Source organism: Pelophylax lessonae, assembly GCF_965119305.1.
Source record: "Pelophylax lessonae genome assembly, chromosome: 11".
Classification (NCBI taxonomy): Eukaryota; Metazoa; Chordata; class Amphibia; order Anura; family Ranidae; genus Pelophylax; species Pelophylax lessonae.
The window spans coordinates 223,356,796-223,382,057 of NC_138778.1; the positions used below are offsets into that span (position 1 = coordinate 223,356,796).

General features: G+C 43.2%; 1 protein-coding gene across 5 annotated transcripts in view; it reads left to right on the forward strand.

The window, feature by feature from the left end:
- The window catches only part of NFATC2 (nuclear factor of activated T cells 2), a 240,792-nt gene extending 223,004 nt beyond the window's left edge, over positions 1-17,788 (forward strand). For 3 of the 5 annotated variants that reach the window (XM_082272186.1, XM_082272187.1, XM_082272183.1), the window contains exon 10: positions 16,366-17,787. In XM_082272186.1, the coding sequence (XP_082128312.1) occupies positions 16,366-16,421 (56 nt within the window). In that variant the 3' untranslated portion in view covers positions 16,422-17,787. Of the gene's footprint in view, positions 1-1,924; positions 2,013-16,365 lie in introns of all 5 variants that reach the window. The other 2 variants (XM_082272185.1, XM_082272184.1) reach the window with 2 other exon arrangements.
- The last annotated feature ends 7,474 nt before the right edge of the window (positions 17,789-25,262 follow it).

Here is a 25,262-nt window from a genome sequence, read left to right on the forward strand (position 1 = left end):
GGTATGGTGTCCTCTGGTTGGGTGTGGTCCAATGAGAGGGACGAGGTAGTGTTAGACCTGTAAGGTCTGTGGGACAAGTGGTAATGTCCCCGAGTCGGTGTTCTGCCACTGGGGACATCTAGCTTTGGTTTATATTACTATTATTTTATTGTTATTTATTATTTATGTTGTTTAATAAAAGGCCAAAAGGCCGTTTAACTCCATCTTGCGTCTTAATGGGGTAAAAGGGGGAGGGGGGTGGAGCTTATAAGGGGTTATGTGGTAGTCATATGGATACCTCTGAGCTACCCTAGTCACGGTATTTGCCAAAATAATTTGTGCGCTCCAATGAACTCATATAGGTGCTTTTCTAATATACTTTGCATATGGTAGTGACCATGGGCGTCCACTGAACTTTTTTCAGGGGGGGGGCTACATTTTAAGGTCACCCATGCTCAGCCCCTTTTCACCCTCATAGATCCCCCTTTAGAGCAAGCTAGGCCAGGGCCCCCCATAGATCCCCTTTAGAGGCAGTTCCCGAGTTACAAACAACCAACTTACAAACGACTTATACTTAGTCCCTTGGAGCCGGTGCCTCTCAGCCCTGTAAAAGGTTTAGGATGCCAGGAGGCTGTGCGGGGTTTATGATCATGCGACCTCCGTGATTGGACAGTCATCTGGTCCCTCCAAACACCGTCACATCTGCCATATCACCACTAGAACTCATCTGGTTCCTCCAACCACTGTTACATCTGCCATATCACCACTAGCACTCATCTGATCCCTCAAACCACCTTCACATCTGCCATATCACCACTAGCACTCATCTGGTCCCTCCAAACACCGTCACATCTGCCATATCACCACTAGAACTCATCTGGTCCCTCCAACCACCGTCACATCTGCCATATCACCACTAAAACTCATCTGGTCCCTCAAACCACTGTCACATCTGCCATATCACCACTAGCACTCATCTGGTCCCTTCAACCACCGTTACATCTGCCATATCACCACTAGAACTCATCCGGTCCCTCCAAACACCGTCACATCTGCCATATCACCACTAGAACTCATCTGGTCCATCCAACCACTGTCACATCTGCCATATCATCACTAGCACTCATCTGGTCCCTCCAAACACCGTCACATCTGCCATATCACCACTAGAACTCATCTGGTCCCTCCAACAACCACCGTCACATCTGCCATATCACCACTAGCACTCATCTGGTCCCTTCAACCACCGTTACATCTGCCATATCACCACTAGCACTCATCTGGTCCATCCAACCACCGTTACATCTGCCATATCACCACTAGCACTCATCTGGTCCATCCAACCACTGTCACATCTGCCATATCACCACTAGAACTCATCTGGTCCCTCCAACCACCGTCACATCTGCCATATCACCACTAAAACTCATCTGGTCCCTCAAACCACTGTCACATCTGCCATATCACCACTAGCACTCATCTGGTCCCTTCAACCACCGTTACATCTGCCATATCACCACTAGAACTCATCCGGTCCCTCCAAACACCGTCACATCTGCCATATCACCACTAGAACTCATCTGGTCCCTCCAACCACCGTCACATCTGCCATATCACCACTAGCACTCATCTGGTCCCTCCAAACACCGTCACATCTGCCATATCACCACTAGAACTCATCTGGTCCCTCCAACAACCACCGTCACATCTGCCATATCACCACTAGCACTCATCTGGTCCATCCAACCACCGTTACATCTGCCATATCACCACTAGAACTCCTTATATGTTTTTTTTTATTTTTTATTATTATTGTGTAATTATCTGGTTGAAGTTGATGGGAATTTGTAATTTGACTTCTGGCACTCAGAAATTGAAAGTTGCTTTGGATTTTTTCTTTCTATATACTGGAAACTGAAAATTGGTTTTTGCAAATCTTTTTCAGAACTGATAGATACAAACCTTAGCTGGATACAAAACATTATATGAGGCCGCGGGCCACGGCTCTGTGAGTCAAGAATTGAAAGGAAAAGGTAACTCATTTTAATACCTCTATTCCTGGCAGCTTCTCACATTTCTGATGCCACCTCTCTGAATCTCTTTATGTTTCTGTTTCACTCTGAATCCACCCGACAGGCTGGGCTCATCACCCCTCGATCTTTCTCTGTCTTTAAGGAGCATGCATGATCTTCAACATTTTGGAAAATGTCTCCTAGTCAGGCTGAAATGCACTTGTTTCTATTGACTCTGCTGATTGTATTAAAATGTATGTAAAGTCAAATCATTTATTGTTTGGTTTTAGATATAGTCAGGGAATGGGTAAACCTCTGCCAAGTTTTATTTTCTCTCATTTCCTGTACCAGAGACACAACAGGAAGTAAGGAGAGAACTCTCCAAAACACAGGGATTTCCTTTCTTGGTCACCTGAACAAAGTGTCCCCATTGGATGATTTCCCCTCTATTCCTCTCCTGGTGACTACTTGATTTCCTATGACTCTCTGCCTTTGGTGACAATGGTAATCAGGACTTAATAGAGAGGGTGAATCTCCATAAAAGCACCTGTCAGTGGTTGTAACCTTTCCATATTCTATGCAAAATTACGAAAAAAAAAGGATTTTGGCTTTAAATACATTTTAGCTTGTTGGATAGAAATGTAGAAGGGAACAATTTTCTATTTAAACCTGACTCTAACCAAGGTGATCAGGGCTTTATTTATCAGCCTGTCTAAAATAAGAACTGTCTGTATCATCTGACATGCCATTTAGATTCAAAAACCTAGAAAAATGATAAAACTGGAATACTTTGGTTCGGGTCCTCTGGCTCTTTATAATTCATAGTGGATAAAAATAAATGATTATAAAAAAAAAAAAAATCAGAGTTTTTTAAATTTAAATTGGATTTTTATTTTTTTTAATTTAAATCAGATTTTTTTATTTTTACCACATTTATTTTAATAAAATGCTTTTGGAGTAAAAATCTATCTAAAGATAGTTTTCTATTTAAGATACATTAATAATTTAGTTAATTTAACATGAAATCGAGCTTAGTTATGTAACATGAGGCTGTATATTCTGCAATATTTACATTTTGGGTAAACTCATTCAATGAATCCAAGTTCTGCAAGCTCAGATAACATGCACTGCATTGATGCATTCACACAATTTCACAGTAAGTAACCATGAGATAAAACAAAGCTCAGGAATGTTCCTTTATCCCATTGTTTTGCAAATCTATGTACACTACAAACTGTATGAATCGGTTGTGATACTAACCTGACCGCTTATTATTCAAAATAGGAAACCTTAATTTTGTTTACAAATATTAAAGATTCCAACTACCAGCAAGAATAAGTCCTTACATTTAAAGAGCACCTGTCATTTCAGATCCATCATGGCAGCGCCTGTTAGTGGTCATCCACTCACCTGCTGCCGCCACGTCCTTCACCTTGTTGTGTCACTGCCGCATCACCAGCCGTCCTATTAAAGTGAATGGGACTGTTGGTGAGTCAACAGTGGGTCAGAGGAGTCGCTGCTGCTGGACAGAGATGACAGTTGCTCTTTTAAAAATTATGAATTAAATTGAGTCGGTTTCAAATCAAGACTTTTTACCAGTGATTTAAATCAAATCCACCCTGGCATAATTCTAAATGACACTTTGATAAATGGAATATACAGAGTTGGTAATTCATTAAGGTCATTAAAGATGTTCTAAAGGCAGAAAGCTTCTTACCTTAACCCCTTGGCGTTGGCTGAACGCAAATATGCGGCCTCTCGGTGGGTGGGCCTTTGCCGCCAAGCGGTCGCATATTTATGGGAAACAGTTGTGCCGAGAGCTTGCGGTTTCCCGGGACAGGTACTGGAGCTTAACAGAAAGCTGCCGATCGCTACTTGCAATCGGGAGCTTTCCGATCATTTGACCACCGTGACAGCCAATCACGGCGTTCACATGATCATAAACCTCACCCCACCTCCCGGCCTCCTTAACCCCTTAAAGGGCCAGGAGGCATCTGTGTTCTGCCGCAAACTCCAACTCGCCAAAATCTCCAACCACGTCACTTCCGGTGACTCTACAGCAGTGATAATTGGAGATTTGGAGGAGTTGCTGTTTTCACAGAACACCAGCAGCCTATACACTACGCTACATGTTGAGTGTTTTGACAGACCATCAGGTAAGTAGGAAATAAGTTGTCACTGCCTTCGAGGCGGCCATGTCTTTGGTTAATAGCGGGTGGACTAACAATGTCCACTCATTATATTGTGCCGTAGCGTATACACTGCCAGTGTTCTGTGAAAACATCAACTCTTTGAAATCTCCAATTATTGATGCTGTAGAGTCACCAGAAGTGATGTGGTTGGAGATTTTGGCGAGTTTGAGTTTTCTGCAGAACACCGGCTCAAAGGGGTTAATGCAATTCATGCATTAGAGTGAAAAACCTTCTGGGTGCAGTTCCCCCCTCATCCCCCCTTATACTTATCGAACCCGATCTCAATCCAGCAATGTGCATACGAGCAGAGGCTTGCCCCCATCTCTCTCTCTCCTCATTGGCTCACACAGCAGTGGCATCCATTGGCTCCTGCTGCTGTCAATCACAGCCAGTGAGCCAATGTGGAGAAAGCGCAGAGCGGGGTCGAGCCACTCTCTTTGTGTAAAAAATGTCCATTCACAAGGGCGCGACTCAGGAGTGAGCCTGTTCGAGTGCCCTCATAGCAAGAGGCTTGCTATTGGGGGCGGTCGACAGGGGGAGGGGCCAGGACTGCTGACCAGGGACCCAAAAAGAGGAGGACCAGGGCTGCTCTGTACAAAACCATTACATGCAGCAAGTAAGTATAACACGTCTGTTATTTTACAAATATAAAACACAAGGCTTGAGTAATACTTTAACGCATCCAAGTTTATAGCTGGCCATAGATGGATGGAAATGTGTCTGGTTCAGCAGGAACTGGCTGAATTTTGATTCATCTATGGCCATTGCTAATCATGGAGTATTCTCGAATGGGACTGTTGCAAAACTTTAATTCGATCAGTGGCTGCAGCCAATCAGCTGCCTCAATGATCAGTGTATTCTGACAGCAGAGGGGTCCATACTGTCAGCATACAATAGCACAGTGGGGAGGATTCCTCCATTCACTTTGATTAGCCAGCTGGCTGATTGACAGAAACGATCCATATTATGGCCAGCCTTAGGATTTCCTAAAACGGGAACGTCTACAATATGAAAAGTTACAGAATTAGGTTGAAAAAAGACACAAGTCTATCCTTGCTGTCTATAGCAGTCATTCAGTTGCCCTTTTAAATTTTCTATGCAGAAAAATGATATCTAAAATCTGTTTGCTATGAGCAGTTTTATCATTGAGGTCCCCCAAGTCCCTCTGGACCCTAATGGGTGAACGGAGAGGCATTATGGGGTCGATTTACTAAAGGCAAATCGTTTGTGCACTCTGCAAGTGCAGTTGCTCCAGAGCTTAGTAAATGAGCAGAAGCTCTGCTGACTTCTATCATCCAATCATGTGCAAGCAAAAATGCTGTTTTTTTTTTTTTTTTTTCCTTGCACGTGATTGGATACTCTTGGCAAAGTGAAGCTTCACTTCATTTACTAAGCTCTGAAGCAACTGCACTTGCAGAGGGCAACTGCACTATGCAGAGGGCACAGTCTATTTGCCTTTAGTAAATCAACCCCTATGTGTCTGTTAGAGATTGCTCCTTATAGTAAAACAGATTGAATCCCATGTTGCATCGGATGAAAATACAGAGATTCTCAATAGGAATAAATGTATTTTTTGTGGTGTAATTGCAATTTTTAAGCACCTCCTGCAAAATCACGTGCCTGTACGGCAGTTTTGAAGAAAGGGTTGTACCCGGTTGATATGCAGCTGCAGGCATCACCGTTACCGTTTTTTTTAGAGCGGATGGCGGCTTTCACGTGAAAATAACCGATGTGACTAAGCAGCCACTCGGCCGTTGTCACAAGCAGCTGGAGGGGACATCTCCCCCTCCCTCCTGCTGCCTTCTGCCACTCAGTCCCACCGGGAGACCCGAGCGACCAGCCAGCACATCCGCTGGGACCCAAACATCTCTGATCTCTGATGTAGTAACATGGAAGCGGTGTCACAACCAGTGGCGGCTGGTGCTCCATGGGCCGGGGGGGGGGGGGGCGGCAGACGGACCACACCATACCCCATCCCGACCACACCAGCTCGCCCGCACAGCATACCATCCCTCACGCCCCCCCCCCCCCCCCCCATTGCCGGCTCACTCACTCTGGACTGAAGCGGAGAGCAGGCAGCAGCGGCCTCCCCTGCGTCTCCTCCCTCTTCCTCCTTGGCTAATAGCATGGCCTCTACTTTTGGCCAATCAGGAAACGGGTCTCAGGACCTGCTTCCTGATTGGCTGGGAGGAGGATCTGTGTGATGATAGCGAAAATTCATTCGCCATTGTCACACAACTGGCGAGCCCACCCTTTTTTGAAGCCTATTAGAAAAAGGGGCCCTGCATGTAGATTAGGGGGCCAGATGCATGGATAGGGGGGGGACGGTGCCCCTGTGCCCCCAATGCACCAGCCGTCATTGGTCACAACATCAGTTTCCGGTTTACTCGGCAGTCAACGGCACCGATTTAAAAAAATCCAAAGTATTCAAAAACGCCGATCTTGGCATTTTGAATACTTTGAAGTGCAGTGGAGGGGGTTTGGGGGTCCCAAATCCCTCTGTAAAGAGTACTGGTTAGCTATGGAAAGCCCAGCAGTAAGAGACTGGGTAGTAAAGGTAGAAAAGACCTATTACAATGAAGAATTATATCATTACGATAAAGACGAAATGGGAAAAGTTAGAAATATATGGAAATGCTGGGTAGAATTTAAGACCACAAATAATTACAGTGAATTAAAGGAAACTGAAGAATAATGGAGGGAAGGAGTGGGGTCTAGATGGGTGGGAAAAAAGGGGGGAATGGGGTAGAGGAAGTGGGAGGGAATAATGTATTGTAATTTTTAAATAATTTTTTTGGATTAATTGTTTTATATTTCGAAAACTAATAAAATTAATATACAAAAACAAACAAAAAAAAACAATGTAGTGCAGGGCAAGGGACAACTAGTTGTTGCAAATTGAAGTCGCACAGATATGCACGGCACTCACTGGAAATCATGGAGTTGGACTTGTCGTGCGAATTTGCAGTACCAAGTCGCAGGACAAGTCGCACAAGTGTGAAAGTCCTGCCACAAGCTGAGATCCATCTGTTTTTACTAAAGGACACCTTAGTAGTTGCGGACCCCTTCATGAAGCAACAATCAATTTTTATTTTTTTTGTTTGTTGATTTTTATCGTATATATTTTTTTATATTCTTTCAGTAACTTTTTGAATCATTGCCCCTTTTTTTTTCTGTGAAGTTTTTTAGCACCTTCCTGTTGAGTTCCGTCACTTCTCATCTATTAGAGAAATCCCCCCGATCTACTCACAGGGAGGCCATTGCTGTTTCCTCCCGGCCCGGCTCCTAGCAGTTCTGTGCTCCCGTCGCAGCATTTGGATCTCTGATGAACTGTTCTCAGTTCATTTTCATTTTGCTGCCTCTGAATTAATTAGCGCCATAAAACTATGAGGTGTGCAGGGAGCCAACGCCAACCGCGTCTAATGTATTAGTCACCTGTGTCTCGGAGGAATACACTGCGCACATTGTGACCGCACCGCACCGCACACGCTCCTGTACATAACTCCCTCCCTTTGTGTATCCATTGACACGCCGGCTACTCGTAGGTGCCATTCAAAGGGTTCTTTTTAAGAGGCTTGGCAGCACCTGCTGGCTCAGGAAACAGACCTTCGCCAAACAGTGGCCCATTCAGCTGGAAAATAGATTTTAATATACTTTTACAACTTCTCCACAAAGGCCGGCTCAATGCGGAGTGATCTCACAATAAAACCTGCTTTGTTTTACATGTGGCGCGTCAGGAAATTAATACCTTACAGGCCGCTAACACATTAAAGCCAAACCGGAGGGGTAATAAGCAAACTTAAAAAACAAGTCCTACTACCAACAATGCCATATCCTGCCAGAGCCATTTTATTATATGTCAGAACCTTATTCATTGGTGTCCTCGTGCTCCTTCATTTCTGTCTGGCAAGAGCTTTCCATCCCTTGTTGTTATTGTAGTTCAAGTATTAACCACCTGACCTCCGGAAGATTTACCCTTCTTCATGACCAGGTCATTTTTTGCGATACGGCACTGCGTTACTTTAACTGACAATTGAGCGGTCGTGCGACGCTGTAACTCCCAAACTCAAGATCTGACTGCTTATTGCCTTGGGCTATCTTGCAGTTTCCAGATCGGTTACCCCTGGTGTGTACCTTGGGGGCCATACCCAGAGCCCACTGTGCTGGGACTGTCTCCAGATCGGTTACCCCTGGTGTGTACCTTGGGGGCCATACCCAGAGCCCACTGTGCTGGGACTGTCTCCAGATCGGTTACCCCTGGTGTGTACCTTGGGGGCCATACCCAGAGCCCACTGTGCTGGGACTGTTTCCAGATCGGTTACCCTTGGTGTGTACCTTGGGGGCCGTACCCAGACCCCACTGTGCTGGGACTGTTTGTAATGTCTGCCTAAAGCACTGGATCCTGCGTTAGGCACTCACCTTGGCAAGAAGTGCAACATGTGTAGTTAGTCACAGGGTACTATACAGGTCAAGGACCATGGTCCATTCCTATGGTTGCCAGACCCAGAGGACCCCTTTGGGGATATACCCACTCTAACGAATGAAGCCTGTACCCTTAGTAGTTCCAGCGTAGTGAATAAGGTATGCCAAGGTTTCTTTGTAGCTTGGCACCAGTTCCTGAAGTCCCCTTAGGGGGTATGTCCACCCTGCGGACGGAAGCCCGGACCCTTAGTAGGTCCAGCGTAGTGAATAAGGTATGACAGGGTTTCTTTGTAGCTTGGCACCAGTTCCTGAAGACCGTTTAGGGGGTATGCCCACCCTGCTGACAGAAGCCAGGACCCTTAGTAGATCCAGCGTAGTGAATAAGGTATGACAGGGTTTCTTTGTAGTTTGGCACCAGTTCCTGAAGTCCCCTTAGGGGGTATGTCCACCCTGCTGATGGAAGTCCGGACCCTCAGTAGGCCCAGCGTAGTGAATAAGGTATGACAGGGTTTCCCTGTAGCTTTGCACCTTTTCCTGAAGACAATTTGGGGTATGACCACCCTGACAATGGAAGCCTGGCACCTTAGTAGGGCCAGCGTAGTGAATAAAGTATGACAAGGTTTCCCTGTAGCTTGGCACCAGTTCCTAGTGACCCCCTGTGGGGGTATGCCCACCCTGACGATGGAAGCCTGGACATTTAGTAGGTCCAGTGTAGTGGATAATGTATGACAAAGTTTCCCTGTAGCTTGGAACCGGTTCCTGGAGACCCCTTCCGGGGTATGCCCACCCTGTGGATGGAAGACTGGACCCTTAGTTGGTCTGGCATAGTGAATAAGGTATGACAGGGTTTCCCTGTAGCTTTTCACTGGTTCCTGACAACCCCTTTGGGGGTATGCCCACCCTGACGATGGAAGCCTGGACCCTTAGTAGGTCAGCTGAAAAGGCCACCAATGGTTTGAATATTGGCTCATTTAGTGGGAATTGTCCATAATTTAAGCTTTGTTCACGCCATTCTGAATAATTTGCAAGGTAGCATTCATGTTTTTATTAGGTTTTTGTCACGATTGGTCAGCAATACTGCTGACTGCTGATACATTGTATTAGGAAACACAATAAACGGTTTGGTGACGATACTTAGCAGAAAACAAGAAATATCTCTTATTAGATCTCACGTCTACAGGAATACAGATTTTTTATTAATTTCCTCTCCTTTTACATTATTTTATCAATTCTCGCTTGTTCTTATTATACACGAGAGTCTGGGACAGTGACCAGAGATGTGATGTTTATGTGACGCCATTCTTGTCGCTCTCAGAGGATGTTACCCTCCCACAGTGCCCACTACTTCTACCTGTTTCTATATTCAGACTCTCATTGTTTCCACCTAATACTCCTCTAACTTCCTGGGTATTCAAATTAGGAAGTAATATGTCAACCGCAGAGTCTAATTATAGATGCGCGCTGTTAGAAAAGAACCGACAGTTTGATAAATCATCTACTTTTATCAGCGGTGATCTCCATGTGACAGAGGACGGATTGTCTGTATGGGTAATGCATCCGTAGACCTGAACATTCCAAAATGTTTATATAAAATACAGTATGGTCAGGTGAGGGGCACCATTCAGAGTTGTATAAAGTACTCGAAACCCATACTTGAGTAAAAGTACAAGTCCTCGATCAAAAAGTGACTTGAGTAAAAGTACTAAAGTATTCAACATTTTTTGTACTTAAGTATTGCAAGTAGTTTTTTTTTTTTATTTTGCTACTCAAGTACTGAAAGTAAAAGTACCAGTAGTTTAAAAAAAAAAAAAAACCTCAAGTACTGAAAGTAAAAGTACAAGTACTGTGTTATGTAGTTATTAAAGAAAGAAGTCAAAAGTTTGAACATCATATTGTTTTTTATTATTTCAAATGCAGCTTTTATTTATACATACAGTAGCTTTTATTTTCGTATGCGCTGATAATACACATGTTTTGAGCTTCATGAAACCTGCCATCTACTGTTCTGGCAGTGGTAATTTTTATAATTGTAACGAGTAACTATGCAGCACAAAAAAAAATATTGGAGTAGAAGTATTGAAATCATCGAAAAAATGTAGTGAAGTAAAAGTGGAAGTAGGAGAAAAAAATTCTACTCTAGGAAAGTACAGATATCGCCTTTCGGTACTTAAGTACAGTAGTGAAGTAGTTCTACTTAGTTACTATACATCTCTGGACTATGGACTCCTTTCCTGCACCCAATAATAAGGCACCAGCACTGACACATGAGAAAGGGGAAGTGAGTCACATGATCACCCATACTAATAGAATATTATTAGAATGGAGCAGTGAAGGAAAGCTGGGTGTATGTTGGAGGAAATAATTGAACCTTTTACAGGCCCTGCATAGGCAAACAAAGGGTTCACTTTAAACACTGCGGCTACCAAAGTAGTGCAGGCCATAGATCAGGGATCCTCAAACTACGGCCCTCCAGCTGTTGAAGAACTACACATCCCATGAGGCATTGTAAAACTCTGACATTCACAGACATGACTAGGCATGATGGGAATTGCAGTTCCTGAACAACTGGAGAGCCATAGTTGGAAGACCCCTGCCATAGATGGTGCAGTTTTCTTTCCTACAACCATGGGTTGTAGGAAAGAAAATCACTTCATTATAATGCCTTGGTAATTTTACTCTATTTGCCAGTGACGGCTGGTGCTTAATTTACTTGGGGCGGCAGCCCACAGCCCCCCCAGCCAGCTGACCACATAACTCCCCCATCACTCGATTGATCGCCTGTCAGGCCCCCCGCCAGCCCCTGCACTTACCCTATGCAGGTGGCGTCTTCACCCCTGCTTCTGCTCCGGAGTCCTAGCAGTCAATTCTCCTCCCGGCCAATCAGGAGTAAGGTCTCGTGGCCAATCAGGTCTTAGGTCTCCCGACTCAGGACCCATTTCCTGATTGGCCGTGAAGAGAAACAGAGAGACATTAGCGAAAATTTATTTGCTATTGTCACACAACTGGGTAGGCTTTGGGCGCAGTGCTCTGCGCTCCAAGCCCACCCTTTTTGAAGCCAATTAGAGCCTCTGGCTCTAATCATGTGCTTCTAAAAAAAAAAAAAACACCCATTGGAATCCTTGCGTCCAGTGCCCTGCATGTAGATTATGGGCTGGGCGCATGGATTATGGGGGCAGCGCCCCTGCGCCCTGTATGGACGGGCGCCACTGCTATTTGCTTTGACTATACTTTCTATTCAATTGGAATTGCATCACCACTTGTAAACCCCCCCCCCTTATTCCCTCCCCCCCCCTTTTTCTACCCTCTTCTCTCTATCTACGCCTATTTTTTTGTTTTCTACCTTCCTTTAATAATATAATTTAATTATAAACACATTATCTCTTCTGTTTTTAATATACAGAAAAACCTTGGATTGCGAGCATAATTCGTTCCGGAAACATGCTTGTAATCCAAAGCACTCTTATATCAAAGCGAATTTTCCCATAGGAAATAATGGAAACTCAGATGATTCGTTCCACAACCATTTATTCATAAATCCTTCAGTTTATAGTCCATATAAAAAGATTATAGCACTGTGATAGGTTTGTGTAACTATAAAATGTCCATCCACAAATAGCGCCTCCACAAGGGGATTAGAAGCAAAATCCAGCAGGAGCTACAGAGTATAGAAATCTGACATGCTGGATATACATAGGTTGATTAATAAATCTATTTGGGTACACTCAGCCTGCCAATAGATGGTTTGAATCTCAGCTGGTCCATGCTGAACTAGCCGAGATTCTAACCATCTATGTCCAGCTTTAGATTCAGTGACAGGTTAGCTTTAATTAAAGTATAACTAGAGAGAGATTAGAACTCGTGTGAGGTTTGTATTGCTGTTGGTGTCCCTGATAGGGAGGTTCACCTTCTCCGTTTGCCATGTTTACCGTTATCATCAAAAGTAAAAGGACATTCTAAGTTTAGAGCTGTCCATAGAACAGGAATAGAGGGGAAATATTCCAATGGGGACACTGTTCCGCTGACACCCCTGGAATTTCCTCACTTTTTGAAGAATTTCCTCTAACAGGACCCTCTCCCCCATATCACCCTATTACACAGGACGCCCTCTCCAATACCAGCCCCCATTATTACACAGGAACCCCTACCTCATACTACCCCCATCATTACACAGGACCCTCTCCCCCATACCACCCCCACCATTATATAGGACACCCTCTCCCATACCAGCTCTCATGATTACACAGGACCCCCCTCCTCCTCCATCATTACAACACAGGACCCTCTCCATCATATCATCCCATTACACAGTACCCTCTCCCCCATATCATCCCATTACACAGGACCCCTCTCCAATACCAGCCCCCATTATTACACAGGACCCCCTACCTCATACTACCCCTATCATTACAGAGGATCCCCCTCCTGCATTAGTAAACAGGACCCTCTCCCCCATACCACCCCCACCATTATGTAGGACACCCTCTCCCTTACCAGCCCCCATGATTACACAGGACCCCCTCCTCCTCCATCATTACACAAGACCCTCTCCCCCATATCACCCCCGCCATTACACCGGACCCCCTCTCCATTACCAGCCCCCATTATTACACCGGACCCCTACCTCATACTACCCCCATCATTACACAGGACTCTCTACACCATACCACACCCACCATTACACAGGACACCCTCTCCCATACCAGCCCCCATTATTACACAGGACCCCCTACCTCATACTACCCCCATCATTACACAGAACCCCCCTCCTCCATCATTACACAGGACCCCTCCACCATACTACCTCATAATTACATAGGACCATCTCCTCCATACTACTCCTGTCATAACACAGGACCCCTCCCCCATATTACCCCCATCATAGCACAGGACCCCTTTCTCATACTACCCCTATCATTACAAAGGACCCCCCTCCCCCATATACTACCCCAATCATTACACAGGACCCCTCCCCCATTCTTCCCACATCCTTACACAGGCGCTCTCCTCCGACAAGGTTTACCTTACCGAGCTGGCCAATCACCACACCCAACCAATCACCAGCGCCCTCAACATTCAATTCTGCCCTCATCTCCTGAGAAAAAGCTACATCCACTTTTCAACTGTTTATGGACAGCGTGGGCTCAAGGGGCAGCTCAGCTGCTTTGGACTCAACAAAAATGACAGGGCCCAGGGCAGCTGCCCCTTTTGCCCGGCGTTTCCCAATATGGCATCATGGCGGACTGACACAGAGATGTAAGGACTTCCTGTACGATGATAATACAGATTAGCTTTATGTGTCACCTGTCATATTTGTACCCATCATCTGCTGGCTGGATGCAGATCATTTCTTCACTACACAGCTAAATTTTAAAGACTGAATTCATTACCCAACTACTCTCTGTTCTCTAGAAAAGGTGAGGAAATGAAAGCAAGACAGATTCGTCATTGTGAGCAACAGACAACCTTTTTGCACCTCATAATAATGAGCTTTACTGTAATATTGGAATTTCAGTTATAGCGTTTACCAGTTTCTTTTTTTATACTCTATTTAAAATGCATATTCCAACTCTTGCAAAAAAGTAAATGCACCAACATTGATAAAATAAAAATTGTGGTTTTTGCATTGAGGCCTGCAGAGCATTGCAGCCATAATCCGTGTGTGGCAGCTGTAATGCACAGACTCCTTTATAAACACAAATCTATGTACATAGAAGATTACCTAAAATTTAGCTGCTAGCACAATATTAGAGGATGACATCATAAACATAAGGTGTAGTGCAGCGCTAAAATAAAATATCTGAAATTGATTTAAAGTCCATAACGACAAAAGTCCATATAAAACATCCAGAGAAGGTACTGATACAGTAGTGCACATATATATCAAGGATATATGATGAACAGACCAACACCCAATCGCACTGTCTCTTACCCTCCAACATGGACCCTCACAACAAGGGACAAATGCACCGTGGCTAGTATTCCAGTGTTATCCCCACCAGTAATAATCCACTTCTAGGGCACTCTCCGACGTCTCCACCATAGCTTTATAGGTCTGAGCCCATCTTTATCCAGCGATAAATCTATCGCCCATTGCTGGATGAAGATAGGCACCAGCTGAGGCCAACAAGGGAAATCCAGACATTCCTTTGAAATCTTGTGAGTTCAGCTGAGCGCGATTTCAAACCCGCATTCATTGTAAACCTAGGCTAAATGTTGCTTTATCTAAATGGATCACTGCTGCGCCTACAGACATTAGTCAGGGAATCAACAAAGACTTATAAGTTGAAAAGATGAAGCAGATGCTTCTTCCAATAAACTATAGGGGTGCAAGTTTCTTTTTTAGTTAGTAGTGATCTGCTCCCTGTTCTTTGCCGTGTCTGTAACAGACACAGCACAGAACAGTTCAGCTGGAGCTCTATGCCCTAGAAATGCTGTAGAAACCTCTGCGTAAGTACTCCCCAAAAGAACAGGTTGAAGCTAGTCTGCGAAGGGCGAGCACATAAGCCTTAATATCTTCACCCGGCTGCTGCTGCCGCTGATAGAACCGGAATCTTTCTGCAATCTCTAGTGGTTTAGGCTGGAAGTGATTCCCTAACAGTGTCAGGAACTCTGCCAAAGTCTTAGTTGCTGGTTTTTCAGGGAAAAGGAGATCCCTAAGAGTGTCATATGTCCTAGCACCAACCACTGTCAGAAATACTGCTACTTGCCTGTCGCCTGGGTTGGCATTTGCACAGAAATACTGTTCCAGTCTCTCAATCCAGGAACTCCAGGTTGTCTGTTCTCCATCAAATTCACTTAATGTCCCAATCAATTACATTTTCCTGCTGGGCTCTGTGGGTGTTTGTATCCAGCTGACAATCCAGAGTTTTTTTTTTTTCTTTCTTTTCTCACACGGCTAGTAACCTTGTAAATCCCATCCTCGTCGCCACTGTTATATTCTCCGTGTTGTGAGAGACACAGGACTCTGGTCTGGAACAACGGCTGTTTATTCAGGACTCACTGTACACTACAACATGCATTACAGGACAGCTCTGTATATCAATGAATCTCTTACATGTCTCTAAGATGGCCACTCTGCCCCTTGACCCTTGTCATCACTCCTGGGTGGAGCCAGCCTTAAAGAAACAGTACATGTGAAACCCTTCAGGTATAACACCCACCCTTCTGTTCACCTGAGTGTGGGAGGGAGCAGGAGGTCTGTTGAGTCTCCAGGCTCTGCTTGTGTAATGTAATCGCTGCACGTGCAGAGAGAGGGATGTGAGCCCATCCTTTATGCCAGGTCTGATCTGGTGGTGATATGTGGCAGTTTTCTCTAATGAAAACTGCTGCATTCCCTTGGTTACTTCACTAATTTTTCATGCTGAAACAGATACTGGCCCTGGGTGGTGCAGTGAGACCCGAAATAGGTTTACCTGCTTTGTTAATGTGGCACCTGCCCCATTATAATGTTGCAGAAACCTTTGTTCCCCATTTTCTCTTTCCTCACCTTGCCAGACAAAATGCTGTATTTATGACTTTCCTGCGAGCAGAATATAAGTATGATGGGCAGCTCGGCTCTCACGTACGTTTTATGGGTAGGAAATAGAATGAATTGATCACTGTAGAGTTCATAGAGCTCTGACAGCAGGCGGAAAGCCATTCTCATGTTGAACATAAATACAAAATCCTGCCTCCATTTCCTTTCCTCCTCCAGATCTCTCTGTGTTTATTTTATGTGGATTAATTGTAATTTTCTGCTCTCTTTTTTTTTTTGTCGGCAGTGAATGAAATTATCAGGAAGGAGTTTTCTGGCTTCCCTGCTAGAACTCAAACATAGAAGAAGAGGACCTGGCAGACATCTTTTTAATAGAACGGCTTCCTCCTCAACCTGCGAGACCCTTCACACCACCTTCTGTTTCCTCTGCGACTCCGCCACACATTGCGCTTCTGTAAACATCAAAGTTGTAAGAACCATTGTCCTGTCATAATAAATGTATTGCACCGGCTGAGGCCAACAAGGGAAATCCATACATTCGCCATACATCAGCCGTCTCCTTTGAACGTTGACGGATGATCTGAAACTTCTGAGAGCCAGAACAATTGCCACTTCACATGGGAAGTGCTAGAAAACGCAAGTATATGCTGAATATTCACCGTCGCTGGCTTAGGACATTCAACGCAAATCTTCCTCGCTTTCTGGACACAGTTATGCCATGCTTGCTCTATCAAAGGTGGACAGCTTGGCACGTTCCAGCATGCCTTGCCAACCCCTGATTGTCCACCCTGTATTGATTAGTAGTCAAAGAACATTCCACATTCCTTTGCTTGTTAGATTATAGATCTCAGGCGGCCACATTATGCCTTAATACCTTAGTGCGGTCCTGTTATCTAATAATATACACCACTCCCTATACAGCACCTTACCTGCCTTTACCGTATACCTGAGTAATATCCTACAATGCGTCAGTAGAAGACAATCAGATCGGTATATTTTACTTAAAAAATATTATATACATATATTTCTATTGTCTTTTGTATAGAACATTTCTGGCATTTAAAACAGGGATTCTTTAGAGCAGGCCTGGTCCCCTCCCCGCCGACTCTACCAATACGCTCTGTCTATGTACAGCCCCAGTGCTCCCCCATATAAAGGCCCATCCCCACAATCCCTGTTTTAAATTCTATGTAGAGGTCTCAAAGAGATCTTCTGACAGCAACTGTAAATATTTAATGCAGAATATGTTATTTATTGTGTCTAATCAAATGTTTAGAATGATATAAATTTAACTAATTTTGCTTGTTTTATAAATATATATAGAACTGGCCTTTGTATATTTCTGTGGTATATAATGCTTTAAATAAGAGTTTATTGGAGGTCCCAGGGACCGCTTTATTCCAAAGGGCAGAGCCTTCATTGCATCCTATTCCCCTCCTAGACTTAACACAGCTAAGGAGCCTTATCTAGATAAAGTTCTGTTATGTTCAGCAGTGACCAATCAGTGACATGGTCCCAACACTACACATGCCTGATTGGTTGACCATTCACCTCCTGTTTAGTTTAGTGGGAGATATAGAACAAGTCATGCCCCACTTTTCATCTGTAATAGCCATGTGTACATAAACGTGTTGAGCTGCAAATTAAACAAAAAAGTCCAAGTGTCAAAGTCAATTCATAAATTATAAATCCCAAATAAGTGATAATAGATGAAAGTAAATCTTGCGTTCCAAAATCAGGGTAGAATCCCTTCACTATGTGATTTCACTGCGACCACATGTAAGGATGTACTCTTACCAAAGAGCATGGACCTCCTATTACGGAAGGTCACACAAGCTATAATGTCTCCTCCAACACTGGTCACATATGTAAGACGAGACCACGGGGTAAAGTCAGTCCTCTGTCTTCAAACCATCCGTATCAATGGTAATAATCCCAATAAAGAGATCAGCTGGAGGAGTTCACTGCCACCACATGTAAGGATGTACTCTTACCAAAGAGCATGGACCTCCTATTACGTAAGGTCACACAAACTATAATGTCTCCTCCAGCACTGGTCACATATTGAAGACAATGGAAGCAGTTCCAGACAGGCCACGGGGTAAAGTCAGTCCTCTGTCCTCAAACCATCCGTATCAATGGTAATAATCCCAACAAAGAGATCAGCTGGAGGAGTTCACCTCCACCACATGTAAGGATGTACTATTACCAAAGAGCATGGACCTCCTATTACGTAAGGTCACACAAACTATAATGTCTTCTCCAGCACTGGTCACATATTGAAGACAATGGAAGCAGTTCCAGACAGGCCACGGGGTAAAGTCAGTCCTCTGTCCTCAAACCATCCGTATCAATGGTAATAATCCCAACAAAGAGATCAGCTGGAGGAGTTCACCTCCACCACATGTAAGGATGTACTCTTACCAAAGAGCATGGACCTCCTATTACGTAAGGTCACACAAACTATAATGTCTCCTCCAACAATGGTCACATATGGAAGACAATGGAAGCAGTTCCAGACAGGCCACGGGGTAAAGTCAGTTCTCTGTCCTCAAACCATTCGTATCAATGGTAATAATCCCAACAAAGAGATCAGCTGGAGGAGTTCACCGCCACCACATGTAAGGATGTACTCTTACCAAAGAGCATGGACCTCCTTTTACAGAAGGTCACACAAGTTATAATGTTTCCTCCATCTGATCTCCTTATTGGGATTATTGCCATTTATACGAATGGTTTAAGGACAGAGGACTGAAATTACCCCATGGCCTGTGTGGACCTGTTTCCATTGTCTTGCATATGTGACCAGTGCTGGAGGAGACATAATTATTCCGCAATAGGAGGTCCATGCTCTTTGGTAAGAGTACATCCTTACATATAGTGGCGGTGAACTCACATGGTGAAGGGGTTCTACCTTGATTTTGGAAAGCAAGATGTTCTTTCCTCTACTATCACTTTTTTGGGATTTATTTTTCATGAATTGACTTTGACACTTGGACTTTTTTGTTTAATTTGATTTACAGCACAACACTATTGTACACATTACTTTATTATGAAAAATATCTCACGTTAGTGGTGCAGCTTTCCATTTAATTGTGGTATATCACGAACGCGATATTTTATGGTTGTTTATCTGTAGTAGTCAACCTGACATTTTTTTAACAGCCGTAAACTCTGACCTGTCCCAAGCTGAAGAGAGGGGTGTTCTACCCTTTGTATGAGAATGATGGTTCATTGTCACTGGCCACACAGACAGAGCTTCCACAGACCATCAATATGGTCAACGAGAGGGTCCTACTCCAATCACCGTCACCAGTACAGCCATTCCCACCAAGCCACGGCTTTCCTATTACTAGCAGGAACCATAGGGGCAAACTGTATAGGAAGTCTGACAGAAATGACATGAACAGCAGCTGCCCAGGAACCTCTATAGTCCGGGTTCAAAATGACTTCCAAATATTCTGTGCTGGACACAAATGTTGAAGTATCAGTAAAACAGAGGTAAATCAATGCCGTCATAAGGGGTCACTCAGACGCATGAATGACGTCTCAGTAGACATGTCAGCATTTTCTGGACTGTCCTCAATGGTCTGAGCAGCCTATTGCATTAGGGTGTGCACCCCAAAGCACAAACACACATGCATGTGTGTGTGTCTATACATATGGCCCTGGCACATTGATTTCCCTGCTGGCCCAATGAAAGAAAAGTGTGTAAGCAATATTTTTTTTACATTTTGTTTTTTGGGAGCTTGGTTGGGGGACTTTTGGTGAAATATCAGCACCAGACAGCTGAGAGTTTATAGAGCAGAACATTACGCACAGCTGCTAATACCCATAATTCCACCCCACCCTCACTGCAATATAATTATATCATTAGAGGGGAGCAATTATTAACACCAACCCAAAATGTGTCAGATTCCAGAAGCAGGATGGACATTGAGGCCTCACTGCATAGAAATCTGATGGATTCTCAGCCGTATACACATTCCTTCTCATCTCCAACCAAAACCACCACCAGCATTCCAATCTGGGTCAGTTATTGTCCTACACCTGAACTATATACACATCGCTGCTCTGCTCTTTATCTCTGTCCCAAAGCACAAACCAAAAATCCACAATCCAACATAGGTAACTGAACTATATAGACGTTCCTCTTTTACTCTGAATACAATCCAGGATAGGTTTTATGCAAATTTCTTTCCATCCTTCCTATCTATATTCCGATACCTCCAAGACCTTCCTCCTCCTCACCTGACAGTACTCTATACACATGACTGCCGAGGTGCATAGGCCCAGGCAAACCAAAAAATACACACATGCAACCACTGAGTTGGAAAGGGACCACAGCTTTATTTAATATCCAACAGAACATACTTTAAAAAAGTGCCAGTCACAGTGGTACTGTGAGCATGTTTTAACATTAACAAGGCAATTCCAAAGGAACCATAAGTGCCGGACAGTCAGCCTATTTCCAACTAAGGGCATAGCCCATTACTGCAACTTCTAATGCTGTCAAGGTCACAAAACCGCAGCTGAAGCTGTGACGTACCGACCAATGGGGCAGGCGGGTGGGCAGCTCTTCTCACCATGCTTCTTCCAAAAAAGGGGCTCAGCATTCAGTGAGGGCAGCCTTTTCTAAGCTCAGGCCCAACCAACACCCCCGTAACTCCGCTCCCTTAGGAATACCTCCCACCTCCTGGCCATGCCCCCATCAGTTAAGGCTTTCTTTCCCTAATGGGGATCAAGAGTAGGGATGATCGAACGGTTCGGGTCCACCATCGGTTCGGCCCGAACATTGGGTGTTCGAGGTTCGGCCGAATTTAGAACTTTTTGCCCAAAAAGTTCGGAATTCGGCAACCAGAACCGCCCAAAATGCAATGCTTCAGGAAATGGGCTTTAAAAGCCCGTGATTGGACCAGAACCATTAGCAAAAGCCAATTGAGGGGGCAGAAGAATGCTAGGAATGTGATTGGAGTGACTAGGGGGTCCCTAGACCAATCATTAGTGAATACGCCCCCCAGTATATAAGATCACCCCCGCCATATTCCCAGCATTGTTATAATGGACATGGAAGAGAGTGGAAGCAGTTCTGTTAATTTTACTTTAAAAGTGTCATTTAGCTATTTTTAGTGTGAGGAAAGGGATATCTAGTGTAGTTAGAGTGCTCCTTTACACTTAAGTTAGCTTCAAAAATTTAGTTTCTGTAGGGAAAGTGTTAAGTGTCAGGGGACCGTAGTGTAGTGTAGGGTTAACTGACAGTGACTGCTATGGCAGGGTGACAAAACCCTTCCATAGCAGGGTGACCGCTATAGAGAAATGATCATTTCTCTGCTTCGGAACAGGAATGTGGCTTCTCACCAGCCAAGCATTTTTTATGCTGCAGGGGCTGCCACTGCCAGTGCTTTTTTGAGGACATGTTTGATGTCAGACATGACATCTGAATATGTGTATAGGGGGTATATATAGACATATATGTCTGAATATATACCCCTAGACATATATAGGTGTGATAGTAGCAGAAATAAATGCTTGCGCTAATGAAATCATTTACAGTAATATATTTCTGCTACTATCACACCTATATATGTCTAGGGGTATATATTCAGACATATATGCCTATATATACCCCCTATACACATGTTCAGATGTTTTGCCTGCCTCAAAAGAACCCCAAAAAATGCCAAAAAAACGCTAGTGTCAAAAAAAAAAATGCCCAGGTGTGTTTTTGCTGGCATTTTTTGGGGGGTTTTGGAGGCAGGCAAAACATCAGAACTTGTGCACAGTACCACTATACACAAGTTCAGATGTTTTGCCTGCCTCAAAAGAACCCCAAAAAATGCCAAAAAAAACGCTAGCGTTAAAAAAAAAATGCCCAGGTGTGTTTTTGCTGGCATTTTTTGGGGGGTTTTGGAGGCAGGCAAAACATCAGAACTTGTGCACAGTACCACTATACACAAGTTCAGATGTTTTGCCTGCCTCAAAAGAACCCCAAAAAATGCCAAAAAAAACGCTAGCGTCAAAAAAAAAATGCCCAGGTGTGTTTTTGCTGGCATTTTTTGGGGGGTTTTGGAGGCAGGCAAAACATCAGAACTTGTGCACAGTACCACTATACACAAGTTCAGATGTTTTTCCTGACTGCAAAGAACCCAAAAAAATGCCTGCTATTAAACCGGCAAGGTGTTACAGCAGAGAAGCCATATTCCTGTGCTTAAAGTTTTCTAATACAAACGATCTTTTTTTTTATGGTTCTGGACATGCTACAGAGCTGAAACTTCACAGGTACACCTTTTAGACCCCCCAGACACAAAATCACACAAAAAAAGTTCTTAAAAATTTTCATTTTTGATAAAAAAGCCAATTATTGAAAAATTAAAAAAAAAAAAAAAAAAAAATAAAAAAAAGAGATTTTTTGATTTTTACTTTGGATTTAGTATCTGGGGGGTCTAAAAAGTGTACATGTGAAGTTTCAGCTCTGTAGCATGTCCAGAACCCCCCAAAAATTAGCATTTTCTTATAATTTTTATTAGAACAGGAATACGGCTTCTCTACGGCGCTTTTTCTTGCATTTATCGGGCATTTTTGGAGGCAGGCATGACTTTTTTTGGATTTAGTGTCTGGGGGGTCTAAAAAGTGTACCTGTGAAGTTTCAGCTCTGTAGCATGTCCAGAACCAGAAAAAAAGATAATTTTTCAGTAGAGCAGGGATGGTGGGACCCCTCTTTTACACTTATATGATCTTTTTTTGGGGTTCTGGACATGCTACAGAGCTGAAACTTCACAGGTACACCTTTTAGACCCCCCAGACACAAAATCACACAAAAAAAGTTCTCTTAAAAATTGTCATTTTTGATAAAAAAGCCAATTATTGAAAAATTAAAAAAAAAAAAAAAAAAAAGAGATTTTTTGATTTTTACTTTGGATTTAGTATCTGGGGGGTCTAAAAGGTGTGCATGTGAAGTTTCAGGTCTGTAGCATGTCCAGAACCAGAAAAAAAAAGATCGTTTGTATTAGAAAACTTTAAGCACAGGAATATGGCTTCTCTGCTGTAACACCTTGCCGGTTTAATAGCAGGCATTTTTTTGGGTTCTTTGCAGTCAGGAAAAACATCTGAACTTGTGTATAGTAGTACTGTGCACAAGTTCTGATGTTTTGCCTGCCTCCAAAACCCCCCAAAAAATGCCAGCAAAAACACACCTGGGCATTTTTTTTTTTGACACTAGCGTTTTTTTGGCATTTTTTGGGGTTCTTTTGAGGCAGGCAAAACATCTGAACATGTGTATAGGGGGTATATATAGGCATATATGTCTGAATATATACCCCTAGACATATATAGGTGTGATAGTAGCAGAAATATATTACTGTAAATGATTTCATTAGCGCAAGCATTTATTTCTGCTACTATCACACCTATATATGTCTAGGGGTATATATTCAGACATATATGTCTATATATCCCCCCTATACACATGTTCAGATGTTTTGCCTGCCTCAAAAGAACCCCAAAAAATGCCAAAAAAAAAACGCTAGCGTCAAAAAAAAAAATGCCCAGGTGTGTTTTTGCTGGCATTTTTTGGGGAATTTTGGAGGCAGGCAAAACATCAGAACTTGTGCACAGTACTACTATACACAAGTTCAGATGTTTTTCCTGACTGCAAAGAACCCAAAAAAATGCCTTCTATTAAACCGGCAAGGTGTTACAGCAGAGAAGCCATATTCCTGTGCTTAAAGTTTTCTAATACAAACGATCTTTTTTTTCTGGTTCTGGACATGCTACAGACCTGAAACTTCACATGCACACCTTTTAGACCCCCCAGATACTAAATCCAAAGTAAAAATCAAAAAATCTCTTTTTTTTTTTTTTTTTTTTTTTTTAATTTTTCAATAATTGGCTTTTTTATCAAAAATGACAATTTTTAAGAACTTTTTTTGTGTGATTTTGTGTCTGGGTGGTCTAAAAAGTGTACCTGTGAAGTTTCAGCTCTGTAGCATGTCCAGAACCCCAATAAAAGATCATATAAGTGTAAAAGAGGGGTCCCACCATCCCTGCTCTACTGAAAAATTATCTTTTTTTCTGGTTCTGGACATGCTACAGAGCTGAAACTTCACAGGTACACTTTTTAGACCCCCCAGACACTAAATCCAAAAAAAGTCATGCCTGCCTCCAAAAATGCCCGATAAATGCAAGAAAAAGCGCCGTAGAGAAGCCGTATTCCTGTTCTAATAAAAATTATAAGAAAATGCTAATTTTTGGGGGGTTCTGGACATGCTACAGACCTGAAACTTCACATGCACACCTTTTAGACCCCCCAGATACTAAATCCAAAGTAAAAATCAAAAAATCTCTTTTTTTTTTTTTTTTTTTAATTTTTCAATAATTGGCTTTTTTATCAAAAATGACAATTTTTAAGAACTTTTTTTGTGTGATTTTGTGTCTGGGGGGTCTAAAAGGTGTACCTGTGAAGTTTCAGCTCTGTAGCATGTCCAGAACCAGAAAAAAAGATCATATAGGTGTTAAAGTTAAAGGAGGCTCCCGAACCACATCCCTGTTCTACTGAAAAATTATCTTTTTTTTTTTCATGGTTCTGGACATGCTACAGAGCTGAAACTTCACATGCACACCTTTTAGACCCCCCAGATACCAAATCCAAAGTAAAAATCAAAAAAATCTCTTTTTTTTTTTTTAATTTTTCAATAATTGGCTTTTTTATCAAAAATGACAATTTTTAAGAACTTTTTTTTGTGTGATTAATAGTCCCTGGGGCATGACCCAGAACCCTAGGCACTTTTTAGGGGCATTTATTGGGTTTTAGGGCTTAAAAATGGTGTTTTTTGATTACAGAAGTTCGGGTCCCATTGATTTCAATGGGGTTCTGAAATCCGAACCGAACTTTCGTGAAGTTCGGGTGTTCTGGTCGAACCGAACTTTTCAAAAGTTCGATCATCCCTAATCAAGAGGCCTTCATTCATGTCTTTGGATGCTTGTAAAGCAAAATAGAAGCTTCCCCAGAGTAACATGACTCCCTCTACTTCGCTGAAACAGAACAGAATACTGAAAGAAGAACTGTCTGTGTTCCCAACAGCCCCTATATTCTGTAATCGCCTTACCAGGAACTATGCAGTGAATGTCAGTTTAGACCCGAACAGATAGTCATTCTACAATCCAATTGCAACGTTCGGCCGGCTT